The sequence below is a fragment of the Falco rusticolus genome, chromosome 6, assembly GCF_015220075.1.
Source record: "Falco rusticolus isolate bFalRus1 chromosome 6, bFalRus1.pri, whole genome shotgun sequence".
In the NCBI taxonomy this organism is placed as follows: Eukaryota; Metazoa; Chordata; class Aves; order Falconiformes; family Falconidae; genus Falco; species Falco rusticolus.
The window spans coordinates 35,072,579-35,092,505 of record NC_051192.1 but is presented as its reverse complement, the minus strand read 5'-3'; the positions used below and the strand labels follow the sequence as shown (position 1 = coordinate 35,092,505).

The following is a 19,927-nucleotide window of genomic DNA, read 5'->3' as shown; positions in this document are numbered from 1 at the left end:
TTTCTTTTTTCTAGTCACAGCTATACTTAAGGTGAAAGATGTCTTTTGAAAGCCTTAGCAACATACATACTTGGGGTGAACCAAAAGCTAGTAACATCAAATTGTAGAAGTAGTAAGCTTTCAGTCAAAGAGGAAGCAAGATAGAAACAGTAGCCTTTGTTAAACATTTGGACTCACCAGTTTACTTCACAAACTGTAACTTCAGGAATTTTACTTTGTCCTTTCCCAACTGTAATTAAGGTCATAGATACCAGACTAAACATTAATGAAAAATAAAAGCTGATTAGCAAAGGAAAGAAGTAAAGGTACTATCAACCCATAAGAATTTACTCGAGCAGAAAGGCACTTCTGAAAACTTCTTTATGAACAGCAATGCTAGGAAGATATGTACTGTGAAGTCTGTGGAATTGGCTGGTGTGAGTTGAATAAGAGGTTTGCTGTAACTAGCTACTAGAACTTGCATTCACTATTTCCTCTTTAATACAGACTCCTGTGCTGTTCTACATTGGGTTATACGTACAGCAGAAATCTTAAATTAAAAATATATTCCAGATATTAAAAGCCATTTTTAATATCTTGGTTTGCTTGTTGACAGCAGTTTGCCTTGATACTTTGACACAATTCATCACCAGCTGCCCTCACAGATATTAATATATCCTGTATCTTAAGAATGCTAACCAGGATTTGCTTTTTTGTCTATGTTTATAGCCGTCGGTCTGGCCAGTATACAATGAACCATGACCATTCCAAGAAGACCCCTGATGGAGCATCGTTTGACCGCTCAGGATCCCAGGACTCCTTGGATGAACTGTCTATGGATGACTACTGGAAAGAACTTGAAAACATCCATGAAACTAGAGGAAATAATCAGGAGGAACGAGTAGCACTTGTAGTGAAAGAGCCAGATGGTAATGAAATCTGTTCTTGTGAATGATCATCAGTTTGCTGATTTAGGAATTTTTCTTTAAGTATTATTTCAAGAGATGGCACCCACCAAACACATTGAAATCAAAAAGAAGGTCACTCTGCTGAACATCCACTTTGAAAATTCTGTTGCCTCTGATGCATATCACCAGAAACAGGCAATGCCCTGAAAAAGAATTGTATCAGAGATGAGTAAAAGGCTGGTTTTCCTTTAAATGGCATTTGCAGAACATTAGAAAGGTGCCTATACTTGCAGATCACAACAATTGAAGCTTTATTTGTAGTTTACTGTTAAACTAACTTACCCTTTCACTCTTTGTGTATGTTGTTCGTTATTGTAGCTATTGTGGATAGAAACCTCACGCTTTAGAAGACAAGCCAATGATTAACCGGGTTAAGTTTAGTGAGTAACTTTCTACACTTGTAACTATTGTGACTGTTCAGTTGTATTATTTTTGTTTCTCAGAAGCATTAATTATGGGACACTCCTGAGGGCATGATCTTAGAAGAAGTTGGGCCATTTATTTTTCTTGTCCTATCAGACAAAAGAGTAGTAATGGCCTTACGGCTACTCTTCTCTCAAAAGTTATTTTTTAACAGTGCAGTATCTGTCTCTCCCCATTCTTACAAGAGGCCCACAGTCTCAGTAAATTGAAATGGTGAGTTTTGCATTTTGGTATGGCCTCTGCATGAGTGAGAAGAATGTGCTCCATTAGCTTTCAAAGGGATTTGTACTTCTGCCTCCCTAGGTGTTTTGAAACATCACTGCTATTTACAAGCCCTCTGAAGAGGGTAACAATGTGGCCTCTGGAGAAGGCAGTAAGGCTCCAAGGCCATGTGCCCAGGGAGCAGGGCATCTGATGGAGCTTCAAGGCTTTCTCCAGAGAAGCAGAGCCCATTGTTCTTCAGCATATGAGCTTCTTCTCTTACCTCAGCTCACTGATGCTGCTTCAGGCTCTGCACTCCAAAACCCACCATTTCCTTTTTATATATAGCCTTCTTCCCCCTAGTTAACTGCTACAGCTTGAGCCCCTCACTCTGGCATGAAGCCCAAGGGAGTCAGCACAGCTGAGTTGATCAGACTGAGCAGATGCTGCTTTGCCCCGCACCTTGCCTAATGAGTACTCCTGAATGTGTGGGACACTGCACCTGGCTGATGGGCCTGCCTGGGCGGGAGCTTGCTTGAGACAAAGCCCTGCAAAGGCAAGGCAGGGGAGAGATGAGATATACCTCACATTTTCTTTGGAGAAGGGGTATAGCTCTTCTTTCCAGTCCTAATAACAAAATGTGAGAGTTTTGTCAGAGGCACAGGATTTGGCACATGCCATAGCAAAATTTTTACTTGAAAATTTATACCTCTTCTGAATGCTGTTAATATTCAGGTGCCCACTTGGATGTGCACTGGGTGCTGTGGGAAACTGCAGTCAACAGTGAAGTTGATATGCCAGCTTTGGAGTACTTCTAGATACCTGATAAGTGGAAAGGTTGCTTGAACATTTGAGAGGGTTGTTGGCATTTGGCACAAGCTCAGCTGCCACAGCGTGTTTTAAAAAACTTAGTGTTTTAAAGAAAGTATTATTAGAGAGATACTGATTTCAGAAGCAGAAGTTTTGCCATTGCTGACAGTATTTTATAGCTTCATATATATATTATATGATATCATATGATATTCATATATCATATAATTTCATGTGCAGTGATCTGTCAATAAAGGATACTTTATCAGCTGTAAGACTAAAGCAACAATTGTTTTGTGGGCTGTCATGTCAGCAGGCTGGAAACGATGTCATAGGAACCGATTAAAAAACAGCATTAAGTTGACTCCTGTAGCCTGGTTTGTCCTTCATTAAATTGAGCTGGTGGACAGCTGTAGGATTAATATATCAAGAAATGTAGGCAGAACCATGTTCGTAAGGGAGCTAAAAAGATTGAGGATTGAACTAAAAATCAATGAAGCAGCAAGGATCAGAAGCTTTCAGACTTCCCCATACACATTTATGCCTGGATACATAAATATAAAATGGTATATGATTTAATAGAAGTGCTGTAGATTATTATAAAGATTGCCCCCAACAGTCTGTATTGGATTAACTATGTTAAAAGCTTTGATATCGTATGTTAACCCTTTCAAAGCTCTTACAAACAATAGCTTTTTTCCAAGTTGGGACAGTGTAAGTAGTTCTTAATTGTGGATCCCCATAGTACTTTCCCTGTGAACTGCATTAACTGTACCATGGCATTAACATCCCGTGTGCTTAGCAGTACTCAAAAGCCAACATCTATGCCTTTTTCTCTTCACCTTGCTCAGAGGGAGAACTGGAAGAGGAATGGCTGAAGGAGGCAGGTCTGTCAAATCTGTTTGGTGAGAGCTCTGGTGACTCCCTGGAAAGCATGGTGTTTCTGTCCACACTGACCCGAACCCAGAAGGCAGCAGTAGAAAAGCGAGTAGAGACTGTCACACAAACCATGAGGAAAAAAAACAAACAGCACCAGATTCCTGATGTCAGAGATATCTTCAGGATACAAGATGACTCAAAGGGAAAAGTAAGTTCCTGTCCATTGTTTTCTTTGATTCTGTGAGAGAGAGGGACATGTATGGGTGGGGGGGAGAAGAGGGATGCGCAGTCACAAAAGGAATCTTTCAAGATCTGTGTCTACCTTTTCACTGATTTTCAAGGGAATTTTCTGCTGAATTTACGGGATTAGCATTAGTCCAGCTTGACATTGCATTAAGCAATTTTAGTATGTAAAAAGAAGTATGTTTATTTGCCTTATATTACTTGAAGGTGATGAATAGAACAGCCACTCCGTGGTAAAGATATTAATCTGAATTAATTTTAACGCTAATGCAAAACATGTGACAACAGTCACCCAAAGAGCTATCAAAAGCCTGCTTTTTTCTTTGTGTGGTAGTGCCCTGAATCCATCCTGAGGGATCTGCCAGATAGGTGGCAGTCCCTGTTACGTACTGCTGCTCTTGTTTCTTTTTTTTAAAAAAAAAGGAAAAGGGGGACATCAACCTAACCTCCTCTATTTTGGCTAGGTCTTTATGCCTGTCTTCTGGGTGCATAGACCCCTCACTAACTCCCAGGGCCTGTGTGTGTCTTTAAACTGTGTGTGGGAAGTTGCTCTGACAGGTCCTGAAGGGTCCCAGTTTCCCTCATGGGGTAGCGAATGGGAGAGTTCCTGTCCCATATGCAGCAAAGGGGAAGGAGGGAAATGGAGACTATGATTAGAATTCCTCTTCTGTGGAGAAATGTATGCGTTTTGTCTGCTCCCCCAAAAGCAATGAGATTTTTAGCTGTAAGAAAACACTCTGACTTGATGGAAGTGGACGGCTAGCTTACTTGACCTCAGCCCCATCCTTTGTTCTCACTGCTGCTGCTGCCATTCAGTGCAATGGTAATGGTCATGGAAAGCAAGGTGAATTTTGAGGGGGTTTAACTTCCTTCTTCCCCCAACAGCTTCCTCTCCTTCAGCAACTTTCAAATTCGTTAGAGTGAAATGTAGTGAGGGGAGTGTGTAAGCTCAAATTCTGAAGGCATAACTTCCTTTTCCACGGTTCTGCTTTGCATGTGGTTGCAAATAGTGTATTAACTCCATAAAAGCTTTCCAGGATCTGATTTGGAATTAACTACACCTAAAAATTACAAGATCTAATAGCAGAGCAATTTAGGTAAAATATCATATAGCTTGAAGCAGTATAATTTCCCTTTCAAGTGTGTTATTTCAGTAAAGCGCAGTAAATACTCATGTTCCTGAATTTAAGCTGCACATTGTAATGTTTGAAAATCGTGTCACAGTGTTCAGTAGACTTCTGTGTATCTTAAAATAGATGTTTTTATATCGATGACATCAGTGAGAAGAAATGCAAACAGACAAATGATTGTAGCCATTTAAGATGTATAAAACAGAAGTTTAGAATATTTATTAAATGTAGAAATAACCGGGGAAAAAGAAGACTTCTTTTAAACAAGTCTCCTTGACTGAAATAAAATAATACAAGTGTAGGCCCTTAAACCTATACCATATTCTTTTCTGCAAAGCAAGATAATTGTATAGAAATCATTGCTTGTGGTTATTCATCTCATCTGTCACAGAAAGCCTGTAGTGCAGTAGCTTCTACCACTTCCCTAGGTAACTTGTCTCGGTGCCTTGTTACTCTCCCAATATTAGACAGCTTTTTACGTAACAAAAGAGGACTGAAGCCATCTGCAGTTGTATGAAATCATTCCAGTTTAATAATAGCCTCCAAATCCCTGTAACCTCCCTTCACCTGGAGGAAAGCAGGAGGAAAGGTAAAACAATAGTCTTGATGTTTTGGATCAACACAACAATTGTGTTGATGTTGGTACTAAATTTCCTGCCATATTCCTGAAGAGAAGCTAGACTCGGTATCTTGACAGCCTCCTAGTCTCCTTCTACTGCTCTGTGAAACAGTAATAATTTTCTGGGCAGTCATGCTATCTTCTTTCACCTCTCAAGATCTCATATTTAAAAAAAAAAAAAAAAAGCAGATTTGTGTTGGTAGTAGAAATCTTTAAAACTTGATTTATTTTTTTTTCCTCAGTATGCATGGAGTTATACAATGCTTGAGTAAAATAAAATTAAAAATCCGAAGTGCTAAGCATTCATTGTTGATTTGAGTTGCCAAAAGGATAATAAAAATTATATATGGGTAAAAACTTATATGGGTGTAGATTTTCTACAGGTTGTAAAATATTTTTTTCTCTAGTAGGTGTCATCCAGTTCATAGAATGGGGCAAATCTTGAGACTGGGTAGTGCAGCATTGTAGAAGGAAGAAGATGGTTCAAATCCTTTCCTGTTTTGTTGTCTCTTCAGGGTGTTCCAGTTTTGCTGTTAGGACTATAAGCTGTAAGCACCGATATTAATGCCAGGCCACCCTGCAAAAGAGATGGGATTGCTTTGTAAGGGAGGCAACCATGCAAGATTTTGCAAGAGGGACGTATTTCAACTGAGTCAGTCAAAAGGTCTCCTCCACATTCCCTTTCCATATACTTTCCAGTGCAAATTATGGCTTCAGGTCAAAGACCACAATTTCTTAGTCTTTGTAACTCTGGAAAATCAAGTCTTATACCTTAGCCTTTTAGGAAAAGGGGTAATGGACTTAATTACTTCTTTTTTAATTACCTAGATTTCAGATCCCCTTGGACTTTGGCAAAGGGTTTTCTACTGAAAAACACAGGTGCGCTTCTGCATAACCCTGAATTGCAGGAGTTTCTACAAACACACGCTTGGTTTTATAGGTGTGCGTATTTATTTTTCCTTTCTTAGGTCTGTGATGGAAGTGAGCCCTCAACTGTGAGAACAAGTGAAAACAAAAATGAAACACAAGATGGAACAAAAGGTAATGCCGAACAACTGTCTGGGCTTTTTTTCCTCCTTTTGTTTTGTAGGCTTTCAACTACACAAACTACTACATAGGTTCTTTATTACAAGTAACTTTTCAGCAAAATAAAATTAAATTCTTATGAGAAACGTGTTCTGGCCTGCATTGATGTGGTTTAAAATTTTTAAAGTGTGGCTGTAGGTAGTGTCCTTTCAGCCATCTGGGAAACCTTGTTTGTTACCAGTGATCGTCTTATAATTGAGTCCTCTGAGGGAAGTCTCCTCGCATAGCTAATGCTTAGGTCTTTCCTGATCCTTAATTTATCCCTTCTGGTTTATCTCTGCTGTACAGTACAGGAAATGAAGCATTATACATAAGCTCATCAGTGCATGCAAGGGAACAAAAACAAATGGACTATAAACATCCAAAAAAAGTGAGAACTGGCGATGTATCTGCAGCTCAAAATTAAAGAAAAGCAGGGATCGAAGGAAAAAGTTATTTACCTTTTTAAGGAAAATGGAAAGGAAATAGCATTATGTGTATGTAGGACTGAGTTGTGTTCAACAGCGTGTGATTACTCCAGAGGGGTGTAGTACCCACTGAAGACCCCTCCCTCTCACTGCCAGGTAGGACAGAGCACCACAGAAGTCCTTAGCTGATTTCATAGGACCTGTTTTGAGAGCATGAATTGTGATGAAAGACTTTCACAAAGCTTTCTGCTGTTCTTCAGGTCAAATAATAAAAGGGTGGCTGCCCTGCATCATCTTAGGTTTCTTCAAAGTAGGGGTTACACCATGTCTGTTACACCACCATACCTACCACTGCAGAGATCAGGATATTAACTGGCAGCCATTTAAGCTTTTAAGATACTGCATTGCTATTCTGCATTGTTTGTATGTTGGGGGTTTTTTTTTTCCTTCTTCCAGGGGACTCGATAGCATATAGGTGTTAGACTGACTCCTATAGCTGCTTAAATAGTCAAGCAGGTGGATCAAATTCCCCGCTGCATGTTACTTATCTGTAATTAAGCCACCAAATAAAATACTGCTGCAGTTCTAGAATACTGACTAGTAGTATTCTGGAAAAGTTGTTACTTTAGGATTGGACTTAGAAAACAGCAACAGACAATACAGAGCGTGCATGGAAGTTGAAATGGGAGACATAGATATATAAACCAGCCCTGAATATCACCAAATCTGTCTGTTTCCAGAAGTTTTGTTAATCCTTCCCTCCCTCCCTCCCTCTCAGAAAACCCCACTCCAATAAGAATAGTAAAAAATTGGGAGGACTGCCAGACTGCTGGTTCAGCAAAAGGGAAGGAAGAGATGCCTGGTGCTTGTGTCAATAAACTGCACTGTAGGATTCAGAGCTGGAAAACGACCAAACAATTATTAGTTTTTATCACATCTGGTTCTTTTTTTTTTCCAGTGGCCCTGATGAACCCTTCAGAAATGTGAAGTTCTGAAAGGCAAATCCCATATGCTAGCTCTCCTCAGTACAGATTGTGATGTGGATGGCAAATGCAGCCTGCTTACATCCTGATATACTTCTGCTTTTGTCAACATGCTAAAAGTGGGCTCTGCTGCCAAGATTGGAGCAGGAAGAAAAAATCAGTTTAATTTGCAGTCAAGCCATGCAAATTTGATGGTGTTAAAAGCACCACACCTGTTTCAGTGCTGTGCTGTGATCTTTCCTCCAGAATGATGAGCAAATTAGTGTTATACAAACAGTGAATGAATTTAAGACAAAAAGTAAACCATGCCTGACATTTCAGAAATAGTAAGTATTTATGAAATCCAAATCCAAAGACATTATTTTAAAATGGAAACCCTCTTTAACAGAGAATTAGTACCAGTTTTACCTGAAAAATATTAATATCATCTCAGACATTATAAAAAAAATCCAAAGCTTAATTTGAGATGTCTTAAAACTGTTAGAGTGAATGACTCTGGCCTTTCTCCAAAGGTGATGACTGTTCCTAATTTGGTATTTGAATGCTCCGTTCCCAAGTGCTTCTGCCAGAATGAAGATGATAATGGTTTGCCCTTAGAGCATACGTGGGCTGTGTGAACCTGTGCTCACTCCTGCTTTCTTGCCAGTCTGACACACCCTGTTTCTTGCCTAAACACTGTAAGCAAACTCAGGGGATAATAAGAAACCATTACCTTTTTATTCCTTTCTGCCTGATCCTCCTCAAACAGAACAGTTTAATGAGTTCCTAAGATTTTTTTGTTGATAGATGCATATTTGAGGTTTTTTGGAAGGACCCTCACTTACTGTCTTTAAGTGCCTCTTTTTTTCATGTAGATACAGAATGTGTCTACAGGAAACAAAAATAAAATTCAGAATCATGTATTAAGCTGTCAAAAGACATTATTATTTTAGCAATCCATAACACTCACTAAAGACCTGCAAAGCTAGCAGTATGTTCAACAGCTATGAAAGAAAAGAGTAATCCCAAGTTGGTTGAGATACCTCAAGGAATAAACCAGAAAGAATAAAACAGATGAAAAGCTAAATACTCATTAACTTAAATAAGGGAGCAGCAAAACTCAGTTTACTGTGGGACCGCAGTTGTCCTGAACACACAGGATTAGCTACTAGGGAAGAATGTTAGGTAAAACCTCTGTATAAGCATCATCAAATGGATGAAAGAATATGTAACATGAGGGAAAAGAGCTGTAATGTTTGCTTCTTGATAGGGAAAAAGACTGAAATGTAGTTGTATTTTTAATTAAAGAGTTGTTTCTGCTTTTCATTTTGCATGCTAAATGAAGAATCTATGACTGAAGTGACAAGAGTGTTAGTGAAAAGATTACCACATTTTTTATTTTCTATTTAAAGTCTGCTATGAATTAGCATTTTAGAGAAATGCTTTGTCAGTCCAAAAGAAAAATAATAGCTGTTCTACCTTTCCAGTTCTAAATTAAGATCTATAAACATAGCTCCATCAGGGTATACTCCAGATTCTCTAGCAAAACTAGGAAATAGCAAGGTTGACACTACCAGTATTTCCATGTCCTATTAAAAAGAAACCCAAATGTAGCCCTCACCACACTCCTGAAGAATTGCCCTCATTTTATGTGATCTTTAAATAGCACTGTGAACCATGGAAAAGGTACAGGACTAATGTAAAATACAGTTTCCACATCCTTATAGCAATATTTACATTTTTCTGTATCTTGCATTTCTCTTGTGGAACATGTAGTTGGCAGGTTGGCAGAACACCAAAGCTGCTTCCTCTTACAGCTGCTTCCTAGTTAATGAATGTACAACAACAGGAGCAAGGCTGTACAACCAAGAAGAAACTCCTTGCAATAGCAACATTTCTAGACCTTTCAAATGTGTACAACGTTACCAAGACATCTGCTTTACACTGCACCTTCGTATGACTAGAGGACTGAAATAGGAGCTACTGCCTTTTTGTCTGTTAACATCAGATCCCTCCCAGGCTGGTAGGAAGTATGTAGGTCATGTATACACCACATTAGCATGACAAAAGTCTTGGGGGAACTGGGAACTGTCTTCCTTTAGTTCAGATGCATTAAATAGTTTACATTATATATACAGATACACACACGCAGGGAGGCCAGAGATCGAAGCCAGGGATGAATTTGACCTTGGATATGTTTGGTTACTGAGGTCTCATATATCTCTTTGCTGAAAGGAGCAGCTCTAGTTTCAGGATCAGCTTAATCTTTAGCATATGCCCCAGGCATCTTTCAGGGTCTATGGAAAGAACAGAAGCCACTTTGGAAAGAGCAAGTGGCGAGTAACACACACAACAGGCAAAATTTGGAAATGTTTTATTCTGCTTCTTACAGCATTACTTGGTTGTAAGTACAGTCAAAGTGTTAACTCAAATCCACCTTCTCTCTGGAAGTGTCTCAGCTGTACATAAATTACCTAAAGCACTGTGCCCTACTAGGGAGTGGCAGTGGTAGCTGCAGCCACTTGCCTGTCTGTCACCTGAGTTTGGCCCTGGCAGACTGAGGTTATTTTCAGGACTCACTCTAAAAGCTACCACAGACTAGTCTTGGCTTTGTGTCATTAAGTGTCATTTGTGTCATGCTTCATACGTTGTTTGGGTTGTGTGCTTGCAGCTCGGCTCTTTTGCAGACCACTGGAAGCATCAGTGTAGAGCAGTACTTCCCTGATGCTTTCACTCTTAATCAGCATTTCTGCAGCCTTTCCCCTGCTTCAAGGTCAAGTGTTGCTGTACTTGCATTTTCGGGGAGTTTTTTTCTGGCTTGGCTTAACTTAGTTATGCCAGGCCAAAATTTCCCACAGCAGTGTATAGAGTGTAATTTATTATGTTATCACAATATTCTTATACCAAAGCATATGCAGTGTTCATGGTTCTCTTCCTCAACTCATGTCCGTTTCCATCCCACTTTTCCTGCATTTGTGGTATATTAGCTTTGAACAGGCTGCAGTCTTGTGTGAGTAGGATTCTAGGCAAAATCTTGGTCCCACTGAAATAAGCAGGATTTATTTGTTTATATTTGCCCTGGTTTTAAGAAAGTCTGAATTTCATCACAAATACTTGCAAGATATTTGTAGTGCCTTGTACAAGGAACCTAGTTCTGGGTGTATCCTTTTAAAAAGTACCAAATCATGAGAGAGATGGTAGAGATATCAGAATCTTTCTCTGGCTAAATTGTCTTCGTTACTTTATATTAAATAGTGTTATTTACAATATGATTTTAATTTTGCTTCTTTCATGATACATTTTTAACTTCAGTCTGAGAAGCAGTGGCTGATTTACAATGAAATAGGACTTCTTTTTCTAAAAGCAGAACTGCCTCCCTTTTTTTTTTCCTTCTGTGATTTTTTTGTCGTTGTTGGTTTTTTTCTTTTTAAACAAAATATGTTCTAAACTTGTCTAGTGTTTGATTCCTTTAAGGAACAAAGAAAGAGAAGTAGGGCCATTGCTGAGTACTTCGTCCTTCCCTGTATCATGGAAACATGTCCAAACAGTTCTGAGAAATCTAGACTCTTCAGACTGAGGTGAGGACAGGAATGCTGGGACAAAGACATGATCTGTGTACTCCCAGTTATTCCCGGATGTTAATGCTTTGGATCATAGAGAAAACATTCCCTTTTGCTTTTGAAATTTTAACGGCAGAAGGAATTGCTGATTTGGTTGCAGGGTCTTTGAGGCTAGAAGGCATTTGACAGCAAGAAACTTCTGATGCTAAAGCTGTTTGGCTCTGGAAAATTCTGGGAGTCTGCTGTTTGTTTAAGGTGGATTGCGTTTTCTTTTCATAATAGATAAATAGCAGAAAACCCCATGCCTTGACAGAATTATTCAAGAAAAGCTACAAAAGATGAACCCTTTTAAGAAGCTAAATTTTCAACTGACATAAAAAATATGCAGAAATGAGTGAATTTGCAACCAGAAAGTCCATCACTTGCTCAACATTACTTTCTACTTGGTTTTAAACTTATTTTCATGCACTGAGTGGTGCTTAATTGTGCTGCAGTTGGTTATTAATTTTTTTACTCTGTTTTCAGGTCCAAAGCTTAGTCTTGTAACAGGTGAGCAGAATAGCCTGCTTGAAGACATGCCATTTTCGGACACTGACATCAATTTGGACATACCATTTGCAGAACAGGCAGCTAATCTCAGAGACAGCTCAGCAGGCAAAATGTGCAAGGGTGGAGGGGGCGACACTCTTCTTCCGGTAGGTGTTTCGCATTTATTGATCTCTTTTATTTTTGTTTATTTTTTTTTTTAACTAGTGGTAGTGTTTGGATGATATTTGTCTGAAATGGGTGAATTACATTTAGAAGAACTTTGTCGGATCCAGCTTCATGGAGATAGACGTTCTCAAGATAACTCATTTTTGGGAATAGTATTCTCAATAACAGTGAAGTAACTACTTTTATGCCTGTCTGTTTGGCAAAATGCACTCTTTGTGTAAGCAATTACAGACTGGTAATATTAAGCTGGCATAGTGGCTTAGTGGTAGTTGTCCACAGACTGTCCTTCTGCATTTATTTAAAGCCCCTTTTCATGTTACCTGAGGTGACATGCCTTACCTCTGTAATAAAAAGCTCTGCTGTCATTTAAAAAGGGTTGATGGGCGCCTGTAGAAACTTTGCGCAGTTATCCCATACAAATAGGTGAGGGATGAAAATGAAGAACAGAATGGTCTGTAGAAGTCTAAAAAGTCAAATGGCAGAAATCTGGGATTAATTTCTGCTCAGTTTTTCTTTCCAGCTCTTAATGAAAAAGGGCTCATTCTGAATGAATCTGAACAAATAAAAAAGAAAATTCTTCAAGGCATCTCTCTGAGGATCTCTCTCTGCCTAACAGTTCATGACCATGCAGACCTGTAAACTAATAAGTGGTGTGAAATAGGTTTTTTTTCCTTGCCCCCACCCCCCCAAACTGTATGCAAACATGTCTGAGTAAACATAGTGTCTGAAGTGATAATGTTTCACAGTTCTTCAAACACTTAATTTAGATAAGAACATGTGCAGTTCTTCAAATAGTAATTACTCCATGTATCGTAGTTTAAACATTATAAACCAGACACTAATGGATATTTAGAAATGGATTCTGAAGTGTTTGAGTCATGTTTCTCTAATGCAGCCTATAACAAGGAAATGATAGCTATACTCTTTACTTCTGCATATATGCACATACATACATATATGCATAATACAAACATTAGCTATACTTTTAGCTAGGCTTATGAAGGATTACTCAAAGACATGGCTATGGGATTTCTTCTTCAGTGGTGAAAGGAGTGGCAAAATGATAGGAAAAGGAAGAGAGCTGCCTATTTAAATCTGACTGTATTTGTTCCACCTTCATCATTGGCAGCTATTTTTAAACATACGTGTTTGTGCAAGTCAATGAAACCTCAAGGCAGGAAACTTGACTATCTACAATTTGTGAATTATGTTTATGTTTTGGTATGTGCCTTTGTAGTCATGTACCATGACCACCAGTTCATCTGTGCTGTTGCTGGGATTATACAAGATAAGAAAATTATTCTGGAGTATAATATACCTTTCCAAATGGAAGAAAGTCTTATCAGCCTTCCTGCTTTGAGTCATTCACTCTGCTAATTGTTAGGCTCAGGCAAGAGTCTTGCTTAGAAGCCTGCTGGTGGGAAATGAAGTCAAATAGCTCAATGAGCTGAGAAGTCCCTCTCCCTCGCTCTCTTAGCTTAATTTCATATTGGTCTCTGACTGCAGCTTCTGAGCATTTAGTGCAATAGAAATGAGTAATAATTAAGGATCCCCCTTCTCTTTATTTATCGCAGCCAAATATGTTCTTTTGTGTTCATAAGAGCAGAGCAATTTCTGTCCCAGTTGTACATGCATAGGATTGCTCATCAATAGCCCTTTCCACCACTATATATTGCAAAAGGATACAGAAGTAGTGGTGTGGAGGGATGGGAGGTAGTTACAAGCAGGACAAAGCCAGATTCTTCTTGGAGGTGCAGAGCAAAAGGACAAGAGGCAATGGATGCAAGTGACTACAGGGGAAATTCTGTTTTGGAAAGTAAAAGAAGTTACCATGAGATCATTAAGGACTGGAACAGGTGCCCACAGAGGTTATTGTGAGTTTTCAAAATTGAGTTTGACAGCAAACAGGCAACCCGATCAGACTTTGAATTTAGCCTTGCTTTGAGCAGGCAGTTGAATTAGGTGACCTCCAGAAGTCACTAGGAGCCTAAATCCTCCTATGATTTTAAGATCATCTGCTTTACAACCTATTTGGGGGATTCTTCTGTGATTGAGTTAGTAACAGCAAGTTTCATGATGAAAGGTTCTGCCCTGAAGGAAGCACAGCCTTCCAGCTAAGTAATTTGTTATGACTTGGATTAGTCACTCTGCTGCAAATCTCTGCTTTTAGAATTTCAGGCTGCCGAAGGACAAAACAGGTACCACGAAGATTGGTGACCTGGCCCCTCAGGACATGAAGAAAGTCTATTCTTTAGCACTGATTGAATTAACTGCTCTCTATGACATACTTGGTACAGAATTCAAGCAGCAAAAAGCTGTAAAAATCAAAACCAAAGGTAAGTCTGTGTTTCATATTCTGAATGAAATCGATCTGTTTTAATCCAGTAAAACAAATGCATCCAGTTCTTTATGAATTTCCAGCAGAAAATATATATTAATATATATAGTAACATAGGTCCTCAGCAGTGTTTAATAATATGCCTTAACTCAAGGCTCACTTTAAGCAAATTCATGCATATAGTCAGTCCGGCTACAGGACCGTGCTTTTTGTCTAAATTAAAGCTCCAGTCAGTCACTGAGCAGATAAACCAAGGAGTGAAGAAGGGGAACTATCTTAGTAGCACACTGTGCGGGAAGAATTGCTTCACAGAAGTTTGTATGTGCTGATGTATTCCCTGGGAGGGCACGTGTATGTGTTCCTTGCGGGTATTCTTTTCCTGACTTCCTGAAGGTAGGTACTGTGCTGCTTTTACAGTTGGATTCAATGATCTTAAAGGTCTTTTCTATCCTAAATAATTCTGTGAGTCTACCTGACTTTTTTGCTTTCATTGCCCTTGACTGGAGATGCTGGGAACCTTTGTCGCCTCCTTTCCTCTTCTGTCTGGTACAGACTTTCCTATGTCACATAGGCCTTGCCCATCCAGTATTTACTCAGGCCATAATGCAGGGTTTTTTTTCTGAATGACATAATATTAAGTGGAAAATTTGGGCTGCTGCAGACTGTGTCGAGTCAGCTGCAACACCATTTTGCTCTGCAAGCTGTTGGAGCGTGTGTATATTAACAGTGCTTTTCTTGGGAACACAGGACACATGAAAACCAATTTCAGATGCTAGTGGTTTCCAGTGCTTTGTTTGTTTTCTGTGTTGCTGGCTTCTGCTAAATGCTTTACAAGAGCTTGAAATGTGTTACTAGTTAATCACAAGCCTGCTTCGGCCAAAACCCTGTTGTCAAGGTTCAGTGAATGTGACAGTGCAACAGTTCTTTTTAAACAACTGAAAGCAACAGGAAGGGTTGAGAAATATACAGCAAGGTACAATAGATTCTTCAAAATATGCTCTTTGCTTTACAGTAGTAGAAAATCAGTTTTTGAATGCAAAAGGCATACACAGAAACATTTATGAAACCTTGATCCCTTAAATGCTTGTTCTTCTTGCAGAAGCCCATGTGCTTTCACTAATAAATGGGGACAAGACACTTCCTTTTCTTGTATTTTGGATCTTAATTTTAATTGATTCTTCTTACCAAATTTATTGTTCATTGAATTTCACTCATAGTATTATTTATCTGAATGACAGGCAGTCATGAAAAACATTGAATTGATTAAAACTTCTAAAAGTTAAAAAAGATGGGCTAGACTCATGGGAATGTGTAGGAAGTAGACAGTGACAAGCCACTCTTTCTGCCAAACAGATCTGCTTTTGCAATGTAATGCCTTCAGTGCGCTGCTCTGCCTGACCCTCGCCTCTTCCCTCCTGAAGTGTTCTTTGGCCAATTGATTCATACAATGGTGGATCTGTTGCCTGTTCCCCTTTGGCTTGAGTATGTAAAACTGATGAAAACATAATTCTTCTGGGGAACACTGTGCTGTGCTCAGCCCTTCCTTTCTATGAACCTCCTACAGTTTGTTTCTCCAACTTCATCTCAGTAGAAACTTTTATTATTGACAAGATCTTCAAACCGATAAAACTATGGGGTATGGATATTGACTGTATGTATGAGTCCCTACATGTTTTATAGGTAGACTTTTTATGCTGATAGAGGTACAAGAACTCCCTGATTTGTCACTGAAACTGATGGTTTCTTTGACATGTATCACATTATCTCAAGGGCTGACATATTTTCAGTAATTACAGCTGTTCTGTGCTCAGATTGGCATGGCATCATACCAAGCAGGGGCTTTTGGCTACATGTATTGTATGCTGTTTCAGAAAAACCACACATATAGCAATTATCAGTACTTCTGAGAGAAGTTCTGTATCAGTAAACTTTGGGTTAGTTTTTACTACTATATCTCTCTTTTAATGGTCATTCACTTCTACTCAGCTGGGCCATAAACACATGGGAGTCCCATTTACTTGAAGACTAAGACTAGTTTTGCATCAGGGAGGGCTAGATTAACTGAGACTAGATTCCTTTCTTTTTTTTTTTATTTGCATTGCATTACCCCTATTGTAAAGGCTGTTTTCTCAACCAAGACTTAACTGTATTTTTGCTTTTATTAAAAAACAAAAAACAAAAACAAAAAAAACCCCCAAAATAAAAAAAAAACAACAAAGAAACAGCAAAACACCTTTGGTGATCTTGTTATCCTGCTGGTGTTATATAATGAAAAAGCACAGGGGTTGAAAAGCTCTTCTTTCAAAACCCTCATAGAGAGAAACGTTCAGAGTAACTCCGGGTGATAATTACATGTCTTATTTTAGTAGCCAAGTTTCTGGATATTTTACTCATGCCATTTGCATCTTAACTATAATAACTTGCATTGAGTGATGAAGATCTGCATTGAGGGTCATCATCACATCCATTCTGCAAACCAGAACCATGCAGATGGTTCATTTATGCAATTCAGTTCACTGTACTGCAGAATATGTGGATGGCAATTTGAAGTCAAAACAGAAGACTCCTGATTTACGGTTGAAGGAAAAGATGAATGAATCCTTTTAGGCAGAATGCTTTGTGTAATAATTTGATTGACAAAGACATTCAAACACACTGAACAAAAGGTCGATAGCTCTGAATGTATTGAATAGGCTTATCGTTTCATAAGTGTGGGTTTCTGCCTTTATCATATGTACTGGAACAGATGTGGATAATATCTCAGTTTCTTTTGAATTATTCTTCAGACTCTGGCTTGTTCGGTGTCCCACTGCCAGTTTTACTGGAACAAGATCAGAAGAAGGTGCCAGGAACCAAGATCCCACTGATTTTTCAAAAGGTAAATAGGCACCAACAAGTAAACCTGCACATGACAACCAAATAATATTTTGTCTTGGATTTATTTGCTCCCTGTAGCACAATTTTCAGTATATTGCTCTATTCAATCAAATTTATTGTAACTTTTATTTGCAGCTTTACTTATTAATTCAGTAAATGTGATAATTTGCTTTGTATCAATTATATTTTGAGTTAACAAAAACCAAACTTTATTCCTTTATAACTGGTCTCCATGTTTTAGGCAAGTTTACCAGTAAGCCTGTGGAAACTGCCAATTAATCCAAGAACCCACTGCAGCCAAATTTCATTTCATAAACGTGGTGTAACTTCCATCATCAGTAGGGATGCCCTTTATTTTTGTCAGAGCAAATACTTTAAGTTCCGTAGAAATTCTCAATCCCTAGCCCACAGGCTGAACCTACCATTTTAGGAAGCGGTTTTCTCCTTTCAGAAGTGGTTTGGACCACAAGGCAGGTGGCTAGTGGGTGGGAATCATTCCTGTGGTGGTGGCAGCAGCCCTTTTCCAGAAGATTTGTTGCTTTGGTACATGGGGGGCACGCTTTGGCCTGTATCATGTTATGGTAATGGGGAAGATAATGGGAAAGATGATGGAGACCCTGGATTTACTGGCCATGCATAGCAGGTCTCATTGCATAAGAAGGGAGAGACCACAGTGTGTGGACCTGTCCTAACACTGACAGAAGCACAGTGCCGTGTCATCACTGTTTCAGTAGGTTTGGGGACGGGCTTGTTATTTATTGAGAAAGAGAAAACTTTGAGTTTTGCTTCACACTCAAACCTATTGCTGTGTCATTCATTGCCAAAATTACTTCCCCAGGATCATAAAAATACATTTCTGGGAAAGATGCTATCTAGAAAAAAAGAAATCATATGACAAAAAGTGGTTCATCACTGTGTTATCCTAGTAACGCAGTAAGCTTTCAGGAAGAAAATTCTACATAAACATCTCTAGCTTACAGATGTGATTTGTTTTGCAAGGTGCAGACATCATTCTGAATACAGTTATTCTTTAAATGAGAATATGAAAATAAAACCTCACGTTTGTATAAGTGCAAGAAAGAACATTTTTGTGCATACTGCTTTTTAAATGTATTTTGAATATCACTGAAATGAAACAAACCAAGCTAGTAGGAAAGCTGCTTAATTAAAAAGAAAATCTTTAATAAAAAATACACCTAGTTTTTATTACATTGAAGGATTACAGTTAAAAATAATGACATAATTTAGCCTAGGGGTTTTCTGACTGGAAAATCTGAGTGTAATACTGATCCATGTATCTCCACCAGAAGTTTCTGCTGATAGTAATTAACTCTGGCCTGCTAATGAAGCACCATGAAAAGCAGTCCTGATAGAGATGAAGAAGGGATTTGCCCTAAGCAGGAGGCTAGTGGTGAGTGAGCGTGTGTGAAGGAGTTTTGGCCACCAGCAGTGCCACCAGACCTTTGTCTCCCCACCACCTAGACATGGTGATGGTGGCAAGTCACATAACATGCCCACAGCATCTTTGTGTTCGACAGATGAAAGTGGCAGCTGATGCTCTGGTGTAAGCTGGGTACAGAGAGTTGGATGTGGCCAGTTAGCACTTTTTCTTTTTAACCAAGGAACATATACCAGGGTGACAACTTCAGTGCTGTTTTGTAACTTTGTGGCTTTTTCTATCTGGTCTTTTTTATGACATTGATCAATTACATAAATACAATGGTAGGTAAACCTCCTTTAATTTCTGTAATTGGAGAATACACAACTGTGTTGCATAATTTTTCTTACTCAAGAACTGGCACAGGAAGGTATGTAACAAAGGCACTGCCCTAGTTAAACATTGTGAAAAACATTTGTGCTAAAATGATGTCATTGGCTTTTGACATTTACAGATTTCTTTTGAATACTCTTAAATCCATCCTTCAGTGAATACTTCTAGGCATATCTTTTAGAGAAACAGAATTTGTGATCTGTGTTTTAAGTACTTTTACAGAATTTCTGCTAGTTTATCTAGCCATGTGTAGGATTGCAGACTGTTGGGTTTGTTAGGAGAATGCCAGTATTTACAAAACTTCTTTAAACCCTAAAAATACTTATTTCTTTCCAGGTAAAGTCATAAAGAAGAGTATTTTTGAGAAAATTAGTACTGTATTTCTAACGTTACCTTAACTGTTTTGATTTGGAGACATTTTAACAAGGATAGTAATTGGGATTTATTTTTGAAACCAGAGTAATTTTGGAAAAAAACTGCTTCAGTCTTTGGAGGAGACTTGAAGGAGGTCTAAAAAAGTTTTCTTTTTCAATGAAATAGACAAACTCTTCTTTAATAATGTTCATAAAACAGGTAGAGCCATATGAAAGGTTTTGTTCTAAATCTACAATAACTGTAATCCATTTGTAAACTGTGTGTTTGTGTGTCTGCTTGTTATGTGTCTGCATACACAAATGCATGCATATACGTACACGCATGCACACAGATACATACATAAAGGCTCCAATATATCAGAACTATCTACCAGTAATTTTTAATTGGCATCTTTGTTCATGGTTTGTGTTTCACAGCTGATTGCCCAGATAGAAGAGGCAACTCTGGAAACAGAAGGACTTCTGAGAATACCAGGAGTTGCAACAAGAGTAAAGGTAAAACATTGCACAGATTCTTATCATCCCCCATATGATCATACCTGATTATTTTATTTTATTTTGTCATGTGAATATATTTTAACACCAA

The 19,927-nt window shown here is 38.6% G+C and overlaps 1 protein-coding gene across 2 annotated transcripts in view; it reads left to right on the top strand.

The window, feature by feature from the left end:
• ARHGAP18 (Rho GTPase activating protein 18) overlaps positions 1-19,927 on the top strand; it is a 101,228-nt gene that overhangs the window by 60,680 nt on the left and 20,621 nt on the right. For both annotated transcript variants that reach the window (XM_037392503.1, XM_037392502.1), the window contains exons 2-8: positions 709-908; positions 3,233-3,468; positions 6,221-6,293; positions 11,793-11,962; positions 14,152-14,317; positions 17,106-17,197; positions 19,759-19,836. In XM_037392503.1, the coding sequence (XP_037248400.1) occupies positions 709-908; positions 3,233-3,468; positions 6,221-6,293; positions 11,793-11,962; positions 14,152-14,317; positions 17,106-17,197; positions 19,759-19,836 (1,015 nt within the window). The remainder of the gene's footprint in view (positions 1-708; positions 909-3,232; positions 3,469-6,220; positions 6,294-11,792; positions 11,963-14,151; positions 14,318-17,105; positions 17,198-19,758; positions 19,837-19,927) is intronic.